At 35.8% G+C, this 17,069-nt stretch overlaps 1 protein-coding gene across 1 annotated transcript; it reads right to left on the bottom strand.

The window, feature by feature from the left end:
• Nucleotides 1-5,415: 5,415 nt before the first annotated feature.
• Nucleotides 5,416-12,204, bottom strand: LOC133332494 (uncharacterized). Its single transcript, XM_061540895.1, has 3 exons — nucleotides 10,350-12,204; nucleotides 10,122-10,279; nucleotides 5,416-6,405 (listed from the first exon to the last, which is right to left on the bottom strand). The coding sequence occupies exons 1-3, from the start codon at nucleotides 12,164-12,166 to the stop codon at nucleotides 5,420-5,422; spliced, it is 2,961 nt and encodes a 986-aa protein (XP_061396879.1). The 5' UTR covers nucleotides 12,167-12,204; the 3' UTR covers nucleotides 5,416-5,419.
• Between the last annotated feature and the right edge of the window lie 4,865 nt (nucleotides 12,205-17,069).

Below are 17,069 nucleotides of genomic sequence, written 5' to 3'. Positions count from 1 at the left end.
GATAGACCCAGATTTGCAGTTATCCATGATGAATATTTTTCCGATGACAAATATTATTTTTTTTTGAAAATTTAGATAACAATTTATAGTGTCTTCAAAATCTTCCTTCCGTTAATCCATCAAATTTCCTGTCACATGAATCTTTTAGGCATTTCTTCCAAATAGAACACGTTCTATAAATATCTTGCCTTTTTAACATTCCCATTAAAGAAAAAGGTGAATAAAATATTTATTTAAATGGGTGCATCCGCTGATGCATTTTGCCACGTTCGACAAACGACTGCTTGCTTTGTTTTATGTCTACAAAAATATTATTTATTTTTTAAGGAAAGGTAGGCAGGCACTCTGCGTTTTTTTCTTGCACATTTCGCGAAGTGAATATGGAATCCGTGTAGTTTATGTGGCTACATGTGTTTGTTCCCAGGGATTAAAATATGATTTTAAATAGGATTAAAGGATTATATTGTGAAAAAAATAATTTAATATATATTATTATGATAAATTAAAAACCAGTAAGGAAAGTAGTAAAGTCGGACTGGGCCGACTGGGCCCTTCACCACTTTGGGTATATTTTACATATGTATCCTAACAGACGACGCGTTTTGTTATAAATCTATATCTGAACCGATTTCAGGGAAACTTGCCAGAGACTAATTTATATAACATCAGTACGTTGTGTCAATCGGCCTAGCTATGGATCTTTTCACGAAGCTTAGCCACATAATTCTAGACTTAATTCAGTACCCTATACCCAAATTCGTGCAAATCGAAAGATATATAGGGTCTTTGGTGCACCAATTACCTTAAATCGGATGAAAAAACATATGGGAGCTATATCTAAATCTGAACCGATTTTCACGAAACTTTGCACACATCATTCGTGACCTTATTCATTACGCTGTGCCAAATTTCGTGCAAATCAAAAGATTTCCTAAAATCGGGCGAAGCTATATATGGGAGCTATATTTAAATCTGAACCGAAACTTTGCACACATCATTCTACACTTAATTTAGTACGCTGTGCCAAATTTCGTGCAAATCGAAAGATATGTAGGGTCTTTGGTACACAATTAACCTTAAATCGGACGAAGATATATATGGGAACTATATCTAAATTTGAACCGATTTTCACGAAACTTGGCAAACATCATTCTAGACCTTATTCATTACGCTGTACCAAATTTCGTGCAAGTCAAAAGATTTCCAAGAACTTTATTGGACTATTTACCTAAAATCGGACGAAAATATATATGGGAGCTATATCTAAATTTGAACCGATTTTCTCAAAACTTTTCACACATCATTCTAGACTTAATTCAGTACACTATGCCAAAATTTGTGCAAATCAAAGGATTTACAGGGACTTTAGTGGACTATTTACCTAAAATCGGGCGAAGCTATATATGGGAGCTACACCTAAATCTGAACGGATTTCCACGAAACTTTGCACACATCATTCTAGACCTAATTTAGTACGATGTACCAAATTTCGTGCAAATCAAAAGATATATAGGGACTTTGGTACACCATTTACATTAAATCTGACGAAAATATATATAGGGGCAATATCAAATTTTGAACCGATTTTTCCCAATTTCAATAGGGTTCGTTCTTGGGCCAAATAAGTGACCTATGCCAAATTTATCCAATTCGGATCATAAATGCCACCTGTACTTTGTTTACAATTTAACATGGACAGACAGACGGACGGACAGACGGACATGCATAAATCGACTCAGAAAGTGATTCTATGCATATTCTCAAAAGGAACCATGTGTCTATCTCGTTTCCTTTTGCCTGTTACGAACATATGCACAAAGACATAATACCCTGTACCACAGTGTGGTGAAGGGTATAAAAATAGTGTTATTTAGATGCTGAACACCTGACTGCCTACACCAATCAGCTGATTGCATTTATATATCAGCTGATCCTATGAATTTCTAAATTGTATTTTTATTAATTATTTATTGCATTAATAAAACTTATCAACAATTTTTAAAGTTGGTTTATAATACATTACCTTATTTTCAATCATCCACAAAAAAATCATTTTTTTTATTTAAAAAAAATATAATTTAAAATTTATTTACAAATTTCAAAGAGCCTTCGTTAACTTATAAGCAATATTTAATAAATAATATATAGATATTTAACAATTATATAAATAACAAATATCCTATTTTTTCATTTTTAAGGTTAATGAAATAGAGAGAAAAATGAGAAAGACGTTGAAATTAAAATTAAGTTTATATCAATAAATTTATAATTTATATTTATGGTCTTTATTGTATTACTAAAAACAAATGTTATTATTTTATTTCATATCGTTATTAAATATATTTTTTATTTTATTCATAAACTGCTTGCCTGTAAGATAATAAACAAAAAAGAGTTGCTTAGCTGCTGAACAGCTGATAGCATGCACTAAACAGCTGATTGTATTTTTTGATAAATACAATCAGCTGATCCGATGTATATATCAGCTGATTCGAATCAACTCTAAATTGTTGTTTATTATTTTAAAGGGCTTATTAAAGCTAATAAATTTATAAAAGAGCGATTCTTAATTTTATTGTAGTAGAGTTCGAAAAAGAGGAAATTATTATTTTTTTTTTAAATTTAACCATTTGTTTTTAATTTTCTGCAACATAGTTCAACTATATTGTTGCCCGATTTTTTTTTATTATCCTACTGATTTTCGATTGATGGACAAAATATGATATTCAAATAAGATTTGATGATTTCTAATAATTATCATAGAGGGGGAGTGATTATATTAGGGGGAAACCGACTCTTTAAAATTTTCTTTAACTTTATCAGCTATTTTTATTTTTTTAGAAAAGATCGACCTGGATCCAAACTATGAGCATGGTTTACACAATTTTTTAAAAGTGGCTCAAAAAATTTCACTATATTTTACAGAGAAGTAAATAATTCGAAAATATGCTAAGGCTTCTTCCAATTTTCTGTTATAAGAGCTCGGCCTTTTAGGTTAAAATCTTGAGATATTTCGGTTATTTTTACTCTCCTATGTGGAAATTTTTAAAAAATTTATAAAAATCAAAATTCGACCTGGACGGGGGCCTCAGTCAGGTATTGTAAAAAAAAACATTTTAATAAGTTCTAAGTTGCATTGACTATTCTTAAACCCAAAATTACACCCAACTATGGGAAGTAGCGCAATAAATTTTCGTACTTATGAAAATGGTAAGACCGATTTGTAGAAATATGTAGGGATATTATTAGTCTCTAAGGTATGTAAAGTACTTAGATATTCAGATGTTAAGGTAATTGCACCCAATATATTTATATGGTTTACTAACCTAAACATTTGTGATTATGGTCAAAGATATGGTGGGAAAATAGCGTCCCAACTTCAGCAATATTTTTAAAAGTATCCCTCCATGCTGTCATTGTCGTATTGGCGTTATCGTGTTCTGCCCTAGCCTAGCAGTGTCTCTTCTGACGAAAAGCTAGTGATATAAATCCGATTTTAGAATTTTGAAAGTCGAACTCATGTAAAAGTTTATACCGGTTTTTTTTATTTCTATGACGACTTCTATCGACCATATTAATAGCCTTAAGATAATAGATAACTTTTGGAGAAATTATATTTTTTTAGCGTCTAAATAATAATCTCACTCGATTTTAGGTATTTTGAAAGCCCATCAAATGGTGAAGGGTATAAAAAGACCAACCCTGCCGAACCGATTGAAGTTTTTACGGTTTTTGAGTTTTGTAATGAAAACATTAATCGGGGTTTCTTTTTCGTTCTCAGATTAATAGCATCTAAGAGTATGTGCGACAAACAAAGTAGGTCAATGTGGCGCCCAACGCCTGTTGCTCTGAAAATACTTTAAAAACTATAAAAATTATCCAGGAAAATGGGCAAATCCCTAATTTAAAGATGACCAATGGTCAAGACTTCCTCACCTAAACAATATTTCTTTAGCGACAAAATTCAAAGTGGCGCCCAATGGAACAAAAATCCTTATTTGGGTATAGCTTCGTTTGGAAACGTGTGATCATCTTTTGACATTCATAGCTAAGTTTTTAAGTAGGAGCCTATAAGTAGGAGCCAAGCAAAAACTCAATTTAAAGCGGGCCTATTGTCAGCCCTTCCTTACCCAAATAATATTTTTAGCATTAAAATTCAAAGTGGAGCCCAGTGGGAAAAAATTCTTATTTGAGTAGAGCATCGGTTGGAAACAGAAGATCATTTTTTGTTGTTTATCACTATGTTTTCAAGTCAAAAGATATACTCTTTCGTCAGACCTATCTATTATTTTAAGGAAATACGCCAAAGTGGCACCCAACAGAAAAATTCAAAACAAAAAAGTCAAAATAATAAAGGAAGAAATTCAATTTAATGATGAATTTGAAGTTGGCGCCCAACGGAGAAAAAATAAAAATGTTCTTATTTCCACCTTTGAACAGAAATAGGGCATCTTTTGAAACAAAAGATCACCTTTTTTCAGTAATAAGCAAGTTTCCAATAGAAGTTTCTTCTTTAGCGAAAAATGTCAAAGTGGCGCCCAAATGAAGAAAAAATAAAATGATTTTTATTTCCATTTTTGAACGGGAAAAGGTCATTTGAACAGGAAATCATTTGGAATTATCGATTGTATCCTCATTCGGAATCCATGAGTGTGATTTAAAAATAATTTTATTTTTTTTTCAAAGTGGCGCCCAATATAAAACCTTAAAAAATATTTTGTTTTTTTAATCCCTTTGAACGGATTTTCTATTTTACATGCGATATGGCATCACTTTTTTATTCAAACCATCACATAGAATTTGAAAGTGGAGCTCAATAGTAAACAAATTTCTATTTCCACTTTTTAACGGAATTTGAACATGTTTTGATACGGAAAATCATCTGTTTTGCGTTTTTAGCCTAAAAACTTGGTTAACGGAGAATATCAATGTGGCGCCCAAAAATGTAGGGAAAATAAAAATATCCTTATTTCTATTCTTGGGCGCAAATTCAAAATCTATTCGTATGATTTAAAAATGAATTCATTTATTCCAAAGAGGCGCCCAATAGAAAAACTCTTCGGAAAGACTTTTCTGCTTTACATGCGATTTTAATCTATTTGAGAGCATAGTTTTAATACTCTCTCTTTTCCTTTCTTTCCTCAAATTTCGTTCCCCATCTATCTTCAAAAAAAGTCCTTCCTTTTCCCCCATAATGATCAAGTGAATCCGATTTTTTACTACTTAAAATGCAATGTATTAATGATAATGATGATTTATTTTGGTTATTTTTTAAATGATATGGCAACTCTGTTTTTTGCATTAACTATATTCTTAATTAAAACTAAAGCTTAACAAAAATTTTCACTGAGTGTTTTTTCTCTTTCGTAACTTCACTTAAAACCTAAACAAAAAACAAAAACAAAAAAACGTTCACTACTTATTTAAAAAAGCGTCTCTTTTTCTTCTTCTCTGGGGCTGGTGGCTGTTCCATTGAAACCTGGCGGCGTGGCAGTAATGGTGGTGGCTGGGCCTCAGCATCACTGGTTGCCAATTCATCTTGACTTTCTTGGGGAGAATTGGGGCGATTGTTATTCCTTAAAATCGATGTGAGAGGGCGTGGTGGTAACGGTGATGCACCTTCATCGGCGCCTTCATCGATTGTACCCAAACGTGAGCCATGTACCGAAGCCAAATCGGAGGGTGTCTTGGCTGTGGAATCCTCCTCACCCACTTCACTGGGCACACCCAAACCTATTGTGGCACCAATCTTGGCACTGGCATCCTTAAAGGTATCACTCAGTTTAATTTGGACCACATTGATGAACATAGAAGTCAACGCCAAACCGAATACCAAATAAATGATACTGCACATCATAAAAATCGGATGATCCGGCACCAAGTCACCAAAACCAATTGTTGACATCGAAATGAAGACAAAATAAAATGATTCCATATAGGTCCAATCTTCCCAAATGTGATAGACAAATGCGCCGACTAAAATATAACCAATCAGCAGGATGGAAGCCAACGAAATGGGTAAATTAAATTCATCATCCACAACTATGGTATCAGGATAGGGTGATGTCGGTGTCTCGGGGTGTGACGAACGATTTACATCGGATATTTGAGATTCGACATCACTCTCCGCAGCAATACCAAAAAATTGGCTTGGTCGGCGTATGGCAACGTCATACATCATCGATACACCATTCATGGCATCGCGCAACTGTTGCTGTTTACGTATTTTACGGCACGTACCCGTATAATACAGACGTCGCACATAACCCCAAACGAATTTAATGATACGTGTGAAGAGTTTACCAAAATCCGCCAAGAGTATCAAGAAAATTGGTATACCAATGATGGCATAGGCGATAGTCAACGACTGGCCCAATGTGGTTTTTGGTGTTATGTGGCCATAACCTGGAAAGAGAAAAAAGGAGGAGAGAGAAAGGGGTATATTAGTTAAAAATTCCGAAGTAAGGTATATTTGAAAATAGTTTATAGTGCCATCACAATTTTCAATGAGATTTTTTTAAATGGCGCCCAACAGTTACCAATTCCTTTTTTATTTAAGGACAGGTTTAATGGCACCCAACGGTAAAGACAAAGTACCAATTCCAATACCAATTTCTGTTTTTTTGCTTCAGTGTACCTCCGGTGGACCCATGGTATATATTTAAAGGCAAAACTTCATCTTAAAGAAGGTCTGTAGTCAAGCTAGCCTCATGGAAAAAATATTTACTTAGCGATGAATTTGAAAGTGGCGCCCAATGGATACACAAAATTAAATATGCCCATCAGAGCGGAATAAATCATCTTTTGAATTAGGTCATCTTTTGAATTGGAAGGTAGGCATGTTCCTAATAGAAGTCTCTTTTTTAGCGAATTATGTCAAAGTGGCGCCCAATGAAGAAAAAAATAAATTATTGTTATTTCCATTTTGAACGGAAAAGGGGCATAATTTGAGCAGATAATCATTTGAAATTATCAATTATATCCTCATTCCGAATCTGTGAGTACGATTTAAATATAATTTTCTTTTTTTCAGAGTGGCGCCCAATAGAGAAACTCCAATAAAATTATATTGCAACTCTTTTATACGCGTTTCTATTTTACTTGAATTTGAGAAAGTTTTTCAAATACTTGTTCCCCCTTTTCTCAGAGATTTTGTTCCTCATTTCTCCTCAGAATGTGAAATGGCGCCCAACTGTAGGGCCAAAGCAAACCAATTCTATAAAAATGTAGTTTTCCGTATACATTTCTTAAAAAAAGTATCCTGGCGCCACTAAGTGGGCCTCTATAATTTCCCAATGGAATTTAACGAAAAGAGGGAAATGGCGCCCAACGTAATTGTTGAAGTTTTTTTAAGTCATTTAAACGCATAACAGTGGGGATTCTATTAAATGGATCGTTCCGATTCGACCTCTCCAATGGATTTCCATGAAATTTGGAAAATAGAGATCATAAGCTGTGCTATTAACAAATGATCGACAGCGAAGAGAGGAAGCGGATATTGCAAAATTATGAAAAATAAGTGATCGTCTGATGTTGCCTCAGGATGCAGAGGAAAGAAGGTCGAAAAGAAGGCGTTTAATTCATAGCCTGAAATTGCAACGAGAAACTGAGGCAAGTCTTTCGGCAGCTCGGGCACTGCAGCAGCGGCGAAATCACCTCAGCGGATGCTATAAAGAATCTTCTACACAATTTCCATCCTCCTAAAATGAAATGATGGAGGAGCGATCGGCAAAGCAAATGTCGCCGATAAGGAGACACAAAAGTACCTTGGCCACAGAAAGTGTAAGGGGACCACCGCCTCAACCTCCGGTAAGAAAATCGGTTATTCGCAATAACTCCCTGTCACCGGTGAGGCAGACGTCTCATTTGCGTAAGACCTCCCACTCACCAAAGAAACAGACTTCGCGGAAAAATGCTCTCTCTCCAGTTAGGAATCAGCCGGTCAGTCGTAATAATTTTGTTTTTCTCCAGTAAGGCCGGCACGTCGTTCCAAGACACCGCAGCAATTTCCAAAGGGAATTTCATGAAAGGAGATAACTTTCGGGATTTTTTCTTAAAAGTCATTTAAACGCATTACAGTGGGGATTTTATGAAAATGTTTCGCTTAGATTCGACCTCTCTAAATCACCAATGGATTTCCATGAAATTTGGAGAATGGCGCCCAACGTACAATAAATTTAAACTTTCAGTTAGGTTAAATACAAAATTCAACTCTTGGTATAGGGACGTCTAGTGATTTTAATATTTGAAGCTCATGTATCACTTTAGAGGTATTTCAGTTATGGGGCCTTGAATAATTATCGAAAAAAGAGGAAAATGGCACCCAACGTAATTTTTGAAGGTTTTCTTAAAATTAATTTAAACACATTACAGTGGGGATTCTATTAAAAATGGAACGCTCAGATTCGACCTCTCTAAGTCACCAATGGATTTCCATGAAATTTGGAGAATGGCGCCCAACGTATAATAATTTTTAAATTTAACCTGTAAAGCATTTTAGTTAGGGCCGCCTTATGATTTTAATATTTGAAGCTCACGTATCACTTTGGAGCATTTCATTTATGGGACATTGGAAAATAAACCCTAAAGTTGGACTCCTTTAAGAACCAATTGAATTTTTTTCAAAAGATAGGCTAGTAACACTTTGTAGGTTAGGATACAAACAGAATTGGGTCCACTAATTAAATCTCTCTATAATCTTAATGAAATTTCGTGAAAAAGGAAAATGGCGCCCAACGTAAATGTTTGCCTTTTTGCCATAAGAGAGTTTGTAAGGGCATTACAGTGAGGACACATTTAGGGAATTTACAAAATTGACCCCACTAGTTGAATCCCTCTAAGTTCCCGATGGAATTTCACAAAAATAGTAAAATGGCGCCCAACGTATTTTTTCGATTTTTTTCATAAAAATGTTTGTAACATATTACAGCGAGGATACATACAAAATTGACATCTCAAATTCAACCTCGTGCATTCACCTATGGATTTTAGTGAAGTTTGGAGAATGGCGCCCAACGTATTATAATTTGTTTTCTCTTAAAAAGAGTGTTACACGTCTTTTTCAATTAGGGTAGATAGAAAATTTGCCCCTCAGATTAGAACTTAACCGTAAATTGAATTTTTTGAGGGACTACAATGGCGCCCAACGTTTTTGGTTACAAAAGGCTTGTAGAGTATCTATAAAAATTGACCAGCTAGTTGGGCAACTCTAAGTACTCAATGGAATTTCACTAAAAAGGGGAAGTGGGCCCTCGATGGAATTTCACAAAATAGTAAAATGGCGCCCAACGAAATTCTTTGAAATGTCCATAAAAATTTTTGTGACACATTACAGCGTGTCACAAATTCGACCTCCCAAATTCGACCTCGCTAAGTCACCGATGAATTTTCATGAAATTAGGAGAATGGCGCCCAACGTATAATTATTAATTGGCTCTTAGAAAAGATGTTACGAGGACTTTTTCATTTAAGGTGTACAAAAACATTGATCCCTCAGGTTAGACTTTAGTAATAAATTACATTTTATAAAAGTGATTAAAATGGCGCCCAACGTATAATTTTGCGATTTTGTCTAAAAAACATAATGAAGGTTAGAGTACCTACAAAAATTGAGCCCACCAGTTGGGCAGCAATAAGTTTTCAATGGAATTTGGTGCATTAAATGGAAATTTGTAAAAAGTAATAAAATGGCGCCCAACGTATAAATAACGTTTTTGATAACCAAAAGGCTTGTAACACAATGGACGTTAGGATACAATCCAAAAAGTCATATCACTACTAATTTAGCAATGAAATTTGATTCCGTAATGGAATTTTATGAAAAGGTATAAAATGGCGCCCAACATATGGTAATTTTGTTGGCTCTTAAAAAAGGTATTGCAATGCTATTTCAGTTAAGGTGTGCAGGGTAGATTTAAGTCATAAATGGAATTTTATGACAGGGAATAAAATGGCGCCCAACGTAAACTCAGCGTTTTTTGTTACTAAAAAAAAGCTTGCAAAACCATTAGTTGGACAACATTAAGTTCCCAATGGAATTTCGCGCCCAACGTACAATTGATGTTTTTATCTTTTGATTTTTTTTCTTGAACCTGAAAAATCTGAAAAGAATTTGTCTTTACCAATAGTTGTTATCACAGTCCAGCAATACAAAATACAATTGACAAAATTCCATGAACGTTGACCGGGAAAATAGCGTATACCCATGGCGCCCATGGTGTGCAATTCCTCTTCGAATTTGCGTAGCTTTTGGCGGGCCAACGTCTTCCAATCTTCCTCTCTGCAAAAAAGAAATTAAGTTTGTAATCTCCACAGATTCGATAAGGTCTTCTCCTTCTGCTTCATCTCACCTCATATTATGCGACACAGTCCAGAGATGATCAATAAAATCTCGCTTCACTTTCCTCACCTCACACTTATAGATATCTTCCGAAGTACCTTCTGTGTAACGAAACATTAAGCCACCAAAACCGATAAGCAGAATCAGGACAATGGTGTGAGCAAAACATTTATTTCGTAATTTTTTCATCTCTTTCAGTTCCTGAGGGTGATTGGCTTTCATAATTTTCCAGTGCTGACGGGCCTCAATGAGGAATATCTTGAGGAAGGCAAAGGAGAACAACTTGTCGGGTATTTCAGATTCCTTGGGAATCTCTGGTTGGGTGAGAAGCTTTTCTTCTTCCTTTGGAATTTCCTTGGCCGGTTGTGGTGCGGGGATTTCCGGTTTTGTTTTGCGGAACCATCCAAACATTCTACGCAGAAATGAGGGTTTGGCCACCACTCCTGCAGAAGTGGCGGTCTCTGAGGCTTCTTCTTTTGTGACCTCCTCCTTAGTGGTCTTCTTTTTCTCTGGTGTAGTTTTGATAACGACAACTTCGTGTTCCTTTGTGGAGAGTGACTTTTGCGGACCACTACCACTATCCACTTTGTCCTGAGACTCCAAACTTCCCCTCCTCCTCTCTAACTCAAGGCTATGTTTTCTTCGCGTCCCAACTTCCTGATGAGTTTCAGACTTCCTCGTTTTCCTTTGTCTCAGCTCATTTTCCATTTCCGTTGAAGTGGTCTCCTGCGCCGCTGCCGCCACTTCTCTTAAGCTGTGTTTCCTTTCCAGTTCCGCTCGCTGCTCCGGGGTTTTGGAACGACGTGCCGGCCTTACCGGAGACAAAGAATTATTACGACTGACCGGCTGATTCCTAACTGGTGAGAGAGAATTTTTCCTTGAAGCCGGTTTCATGGGTGACGCCTTACGCAAAGGTGAAGTCTGCCTCACCGGTGACAGGGAGTTATTGCGACTAACCGATTTTCTTGCCGGTGGTTGGGGCGGAGGTCCCCTAACACTTGCAGTGGCCAAGGCACTGTTGTGCCTCCTCACCGGTGACATTTGCTTTGTCGATCTCTCCTCCATAATTTCGTTTTCCGAGGAGGAGAATTGTGTTGAGGATTCTTCATAGCATCCGCTGTGGCGATTTCGTCTCTGCTGCAGTGCCCGAGCTGCGGGAAGACTTGCCTCTGTTCCTCGTTCCAATTTTAGGCTATGAATCAAACGCCTTCTCTCCTCCGCATCCTGAGGCAGCTTTAGACGATCACTTAGTTTGCGATAATTTTGCAATATCCGCTTCCTCTCTTCGCTGTCGATCATTTGTTTATAGCGCAGCTTATGATCTCTCTTCTCCAATTCGAAAATTCTCTTCTCCGATTCGAAACGTTTGCGTTCCTCCTCGAAACGTCGCAGATTTGCCTCCAGCCGTGATAAATTCTCATCAGCTGTTGATTGCACCGGCTGAGGTTGTCTCACCACCCTGGCCTCGGGAGACAGGGCTCTATCACTCGTCATCATTTCCGTTTCACTTGAATCGGCCAATTGTTTATTTCTAGGCATCGATAGACTTCTCTTAACGGTGCGTATCAATTCGGTGGCTTCTGGTTCCGATAACTTTTCAGCTTCCCTGGGCTGAGAATGAGATCTAGCCGAAGCGGTGGCAAAGGTTTTATCACGTCGCCGCAAAATTTTACTCTCATGTGCGGAGAGGGCTCGCTGTGGTGGTCGTATTTGCATGCTGACCAATTGTCCCCCGCCACCGTAACGTTCGCTACCATCCATCATGCTGCTTTCATCTTCCGATGAACGTTGCCGATGATGGCTGGGATCGGGGGTCTTTTCACGCATTGAACGACCCACACGACGTCTTCTCCGTACATGGGAAGAAGACGTTGAGGTTGAGGGTTCATCGCGGTATTCACGTTCCATTGTTAATTGGAGTTAATTCAAAAATTCCGAATGGTATCCTATCGAAGTTTTTGGTTTATCGGATTCACTGCAGTTTAATACTTGGGTCCATATCTCGTTTTTATTTCGTAATTTTTCAATACTGCCGCGGTGTGTCAGACGTTTTTTCTTTATTTTTTAAATTCATAAATGCCGTTATTTTCATTCAGTCGCACAAATTTGAAAGTCTTTAATGGGGTCTTGAAATAATTCTTCGTTCTACTTAAGGACCTACTAGGACCAACACATTTAAACAAATAAAAATTATGTTTACAGGCGTGGGTTTTTCAAAAATATTTTTTGCAGAGGTGGATTACTAAAAAATGCGTTCGGATTGGAAAATGGGGAATATCGGACCACCCAATTTTGCGGATTTTTTTGGGGATCGGGCATTTTAGTCAACGGAATTGGCTGCAATTGGTATTTTGAGTTCTCATTGGGTGTCAAACCTTCCGATTAAAAAATTATCAATATTGGTCGATTTTTTTAGGGTAGCCCCTATATAGCGGAACCTCGATAATTTCGTTATTTTGGGGAGCTTGGACAGGGTTTCCAACCAAATCAGCTGTAATTTGGTATTTTGGGTTCACATTGGGCAACAAATTTGTCTACTAAAAATGATCAACATTGGTCGAGTTTTTAGGGTACAAGGGTACCAACCAAATATCGGTGTTTTGGGGAGCTTGGACATAATTTTCAACCGAATTTGCTCTAATTTGATATTTTGGGTTCGCATTGGCTAGCGAATCTCCCTACCAAAAATTATCAATATCGGTCAACGTTTTGGTATAGCTCCCATATAACGATACCCATAAATTTCGGTATTTTAGGGAGCTTGAGCTTGTTTTTCGGCCGATTTGATTGTAATTTGGTATTTCGAGTTCTCATTAGGTAACAAGTCTTCCCAATAAAAATTATTAATATTAGTCAACTTTTTAAGGTAGCCCCCATATACGGGTACCTCCGATATTTCGATATTTGGAGGAGTTTGCACAGAATTTGCAACCGAATCGGTTTTTAATTTGGCAGTTCAGATTCTTTCAAAAATGATACAAGTTTCAGTTCCTTTTAAAAAATTATTAATATCTTTTAAAAAATCCAAGTTTAGGAACCCCTAAAATGTTCCTTTAAAAAATCCGCGCCTTATAGAACCTCTTAACCCTCATAAAAAATTTGGTTATTTTTAAAAAATCCACGGGGGCTTGAGCACGTTTTCCAACCGAATAGACTGTTATTAGATATTTTGGGCTTCCATTGAGTAGAAAATATCTCTACCAAAACTTTTAAAAAATCCACGCCTTATAGGAACCCCGTAAAATGATCTTTTAAAAAATCCACGCCTTATAGGAACCCCGTAAAATGATCTTTTAAAAAATCCACGCCTTATAGGAACCCCGTAAAATGATCTTTTAAAAAATCCACGCCTTATAGGAACCCCGTAAAATGATCTTTTAAAAAATCCACGCCTTATAGGAACCCCGTAAAATGATCTTTTAAAAAATCCACGCCTTATAGGTGCCCCTCAAAAAAAAAAAAAATTAAATAATTTTTAAAAAATCCACGCCTTATAGGAACCCCGTAAAATGATCTTTTAAAAAATCCACGCCTTATAGGAACCCCGTAAAATGATCTTTTAAAAAATCCACGCCTTATAGGAACCCCGTAAAATGATCTTTTAAAAAATCCACGCCTTATAGGAACCCCGTAAAATGATCTTTTAAAAAATCCACGCCTTATAGGAACCCCGTAAAATGATCTTTTAAAAAATCCACGCCTTATAGGAACCCCGTAAAATGATCTTTTAAAAAATCCACGCCTTATAGGAACCCCGTAAAATGATCATTTAAAAAATCCACGCCTTATAGTAACTCCGTAAAATGGTCTTTTAAAAAATCCACGCCTTATAGGAACCCTTCACCACTTTATAGGAACCCCGAAAATATCTTTTAAAAAATCCACGCCTATAGTAAAATGATCTAAAAAATCCAGACGTCGCCTTTTCTAAGGAACATTGACATGAAATTGAACGAACTTAAATATGCGATCATTATCTATAATTAAACTGACTAACATAAATTCCAACACATGCCATTCTGCAACCTATTCTAAATTTTGTAAATAGCACACATCATTCTGGAAGTGTCAAATTTCGTGCAAATCTATATAGGTTTTGCACCATTTACCTTAAATCGGACGAGACTATATATGGGAGCTATATATAAATCTGAACCGATTTTCTAGAAACTTGGCACACATCATTCTGGAGCTAATTCAGTACACTATGCCAAATTTTTAGCAAATCGAAAGATATATAGGGACTTTTGTACACCATTTACCTTAAATCGGACGAAACTATATAAGGGAGCTATATCTAAATCTGAACCAATTTTCATGAAACTTAGCACACATTATTCTGGACCTAATTAAGTACTCTGTGCCAAATTTCGTGCAAATCGAAAGATATATAGTGACTTTGGTGCACCATTTACCTTAAATCGGACGAGACTATATATGGGAGCTATATATAAATCTGAACCGATTTTCTAGAAACTTGGCACACATCATTCTGGACCTAATTCAGTACTCTGTGCCAAATTTCGTGCAAATCGAAAGATATATGTGGGCTTTTGTAAACCATTTACCTTAAATCGGACGAAACTATATATGGGAGCTTTATATAAATCTGATCCGATTTTCATGAAACTTAGCACACATCATTCTGGACCTAATTCAGTACACTATGCCAAATTTCGTGCAAATCGAAAGATATATAGGGACTTTGGTGCACCATTTACCTTAAATCGGACGAAACTATATATGGGAGCTATATCTAAATCTGAACCGATTTTCTCGAAGCTTAATACTATTTTGGACCTAATTCAGTACACTATGTCAAATTTTAGCAATTCGAAAGATATATAGGGACTTTGGTGCACCATTTACCTTAAATCGGACGAAACTATATATGGGAGCTATATCTAAATCTGACCCGATTTTTCCCATTTTTAATAGGGTTCGTCCTTGGGCCAGTTAAGTGACCTGTGCCAAATTTCATCCAAATCGGATCATAAATGCGACCTCTACTTTGTTGGACGGACAGACGGACATGCATAAATCGACTCATATTATCAAAAAGAACCATATTCTCAAAAGGAACCATGGGTCTATCTCGATTATTTTGCCTGTTACAAACATATGCACAAAGACATGGTGAAGGGTATAACAATTTTTCGTATTCCTGCTCATAAGTGGTTGTTCTTATTTTCCTCTCTTTAAAGTGTTTTTTCTTTTAAGTATCACGTCTCTTTTAATTTTGTTTCTCTTTGCGATTTCATCCTTAATTTTCGAAAGTATTTAATTCAATAATTTTGTGTCGATTTTTTGTTGTTTTATTTTTTTCTTGTTAATTCATCCGTAATAAATGTTTTCGCTTATGTTTTGCGCTTGCACTTTTCACTTTCATACAAAAACGAACGAACCCAAAAACACACACAAAAATACTTGTTTGAACATTCGGAACACACTTCCGAATGGCTATTTATAAATAGCCTAATTTTTGTATTTTTTTTTTGTCGTAAGATGCTGCTACAAGTTGGTATCCCGCACGGTAATGAGGTCCCCCATTCTAACGTTGCGGGGGTATAACCGAACACATTTTTCTTGGATTTTTAATATTTGTATATTTTTTTTTTTTTTTTTGAAAATTATATCATACTTTTTTCGAAATATTGAATTTTATTTAATATTTATTTGATTTTCTTAATTATTTTTTTTAAGTAACGATTTTATTTGCCGTTTTCTTTACTCGTTTCGAAATATCTATATATATATACGTTTTCATTTCAAAATTATTTTTCTATATTCAAAATTTTTGTCTTCTTTCTTTTTCGCACAACATATTTCGTTTCTAGTGGCCCAGAGATAATTACGCGCTCGCATCGATGTCTAAAAATGAACTGTTTTGAGTGGTTCTCATATTTTTGGCTATAACCAAACTGGCTGGCAAGCAGGCAACCAGTCAACCAGAGGTGGGCAACAACTGATCATTTTATTTTGCTGTCTGATCGGGATTTCTCCCTGTTCATATTGTGTGTGTGTGCCACAGGGGGGAAGAGAGTGAAATTTATGAATTGTGAGAGAGAGGAATTTATGAAACAAGAGAGTAATCTCAAAATTAACTGTTCTTCTCTCTGATTTTTACAATTTTGAAATTTTTTGTTTTGCGATTCTTCATAAACAAAAGAATCGGTGTTTTTTGTTGTTTTTGCCGTTACAACAAAGAAAAAGTAGTGGAAACTGAAAGAGGATACTGCCTTCATTGTCCAACAACAATAGCAACAAGAACCTGCAAATATTTTACATGCATCACATCTCTGTTCGCAGAACTCTTGATGCCGGTAGATTTTTGTACCTGCTCTTGCTGGCCGGCAGATCATTAACCCAGCTGAAGGACATGACCAGCCATTGTAAGTGGTTTAGGAAATTCGTAAGGCAAACAATAACAAACAAAAATTGCGGTATTGAGTAACAAAAGTTCAAACTCAGACAGGGATGGGAATTGGAAACCCAAAAATATAGTTTTAAAAAGCCAAAAACATATTTTTTTATTGGAGACTCAAAAAAATAAAAAAAAAAAAAATTTTTTAAAAATTACAAAAAAATATTTTTTAAAAATCCAAAAAAAAAAAAATTCAAAAAAAAAAAATAAATCCACTCCTTATTGGAGACTCTAAAAATATTTTTTTTAAATCCACACCATAAGGCGAGAAATTGAAAAAAAAATATTTGTTCAAACAAAAAAAAA

Source organism: Musca vetustissima, unplaced genomic scaffold (assembly GCF_032173495.1).
Source record: "Musca vetustissima isolate MV318-11 ecotype Yass unplaced genomic scaffold, APGP_CSIRO_Mvet_v1 utg88094, whole genome shotgun sequence".
In the NCBI taxonomy this organism is placed as follows: Eukaryota; Metazoa; Arthropoda; class Insecta; order Diptera; family Muscidae; genus Musca; species Musca vetustissima.
Note: the sequence above shows the minus strand (reverse complement) of the source record. Positions and strands in the feature narration are given on the sequence as shown.